Source organism: Bison bison, unplaced genomic scaffold, assembly GCF_000754665.1.
Source record: "Bison bison bison isolate TAMUID 2011002044 unplaced genomic scaffold, Bison_UMD1.0 scf7180017864025, whole genome shotgun sequence".
In the NCBI taxonomy this organism is placed as follows: domain Eukaryota; kingdom Metazoa; phylum Chordata; class Mammalia; order Artiodactyla; family Bovidae; genus Bison; species Bison bison.
The window spans coordinates 35,126-36,439 of NW_011494597.1; the positions used below are offsets into that span (position 1 = coordinate 35,126).

General features: G+C 37.7%; 1 gene segment (V, D, J or C); it reads right to left on the reverse strand.

Annotated features, from left to right (window-relative positions):
* Positions 1-950: 950 nt before the first annotated feature.
* The window catches only part of LOC104984434, a 1,039-nt gene continuing 675 nt past the window's right edge, over positions 951-1,314 (reverse strand). Inside the window, 1 exon segment of the V gene segment in view lies at positions 951-1,050. Coding sequence covers positions 951-1,050 — 100 coding nt within the window.

Consider the following 1,314-nt stretch of genomic DNA (forward strand, 5'->3'; position numbering starts at 1 on the left):
TTGTCCTAAATGAATTCATAAATTCAGCACAATCCTAATCAAATTACCTCAATCTCTTGTTGTAGAAGCTATTCTATACCTTACCTGGAAGCGCAAAGGCCTAGAATAAGCCTTGAATAAGACAAAGAAAACATGACTTGCATTTCCAGATTTCAAAATGTCTATGAAGCCCCAGTAATTAAGACAGAATGGTCTCTTGGTATGAGGATAAAATAAGGACGTCAATAAACAGAGTCATGTCCAAAAAGAGGTCATAATACATGTGCCATCAGGTTTTTTTTCTCTAAAAGTGCCTATGCAGCTCCACTGGGGAAAAGTTGATCTTTCTAGGATGATAGCTAGAATAATTGGCTATTTTTATTTTTTGGAAGTAGCAGTGTTCTGTAGCTTTCTGTGTATAAGTTCTGTACATGTTTTATTAGATTTATGCCTAAGGATTTAGGGTCTTTCTTGAGCCATTGTAAATAGTATTATATTTTTAATTTAGGTATCCACATGTTTACTGATAGTATATAAAATGCATTTTATTTTATGTGTTTACCTTATATATCCTGAGACCTTCTGAACCCACTTAATAGTTATAGGAGTTTTGGAGGGCATATTCTTTGGGATTTTCTACATAGATAGAAAATAGTGGTAATTTGACTGCTTTTCTGGCTTAAAAGATTGTTTATATATTTATTCGCTTTACTGAACTGGCTACAACGTCCAGCACTTGCTGAAGGAGAGTGATTAAAGTGTATATTCTCCCTTTTTCCCTTCCTTAGGGAAAAGTATAGTCTTTTACCAATAAACATGCTAAGAGCTGTTGAGGAACTCCTCCATTATTCCTGTGTTTCTTAGAGTTTTCACCATGGTTGACTATTGGATTTTGGCAAATGCTTTTTCTACAAATTGCTGCTGCTGAACTAGCTCATCTTATTGTTGACTCATAACTCCTCCACTTCATGTTAGATGTCCTCCTCATCTTCTTTGTCTTGGGCCATGTATGCGTGTAGCATGATGACAAATGACAGCCAATTCTCTTCAAAGTCACCCACTATTGTGAGACTGAAGGAGGTGAGGGACAGACAAGTCTGTGGGTTCCAGTTGTCCTCATAGTTCAAGTGTGACTTTGTCTGTCACAGTTTGTCAATGCTTTTGTCGCCATCAGACTTCCCTTTACAAATGTTACCCTCAGTTCAGTTTTGTTCAGTTCAGTTGCTCAGTTGTGTGCGACTCTTTGCGATCCCATGGACTACAGAATGCCAGGCCTCCCTGTCCATCACCAACTCCCAGAGCTTATTCAAACTCATGTCCATTGAGTCAGTGATG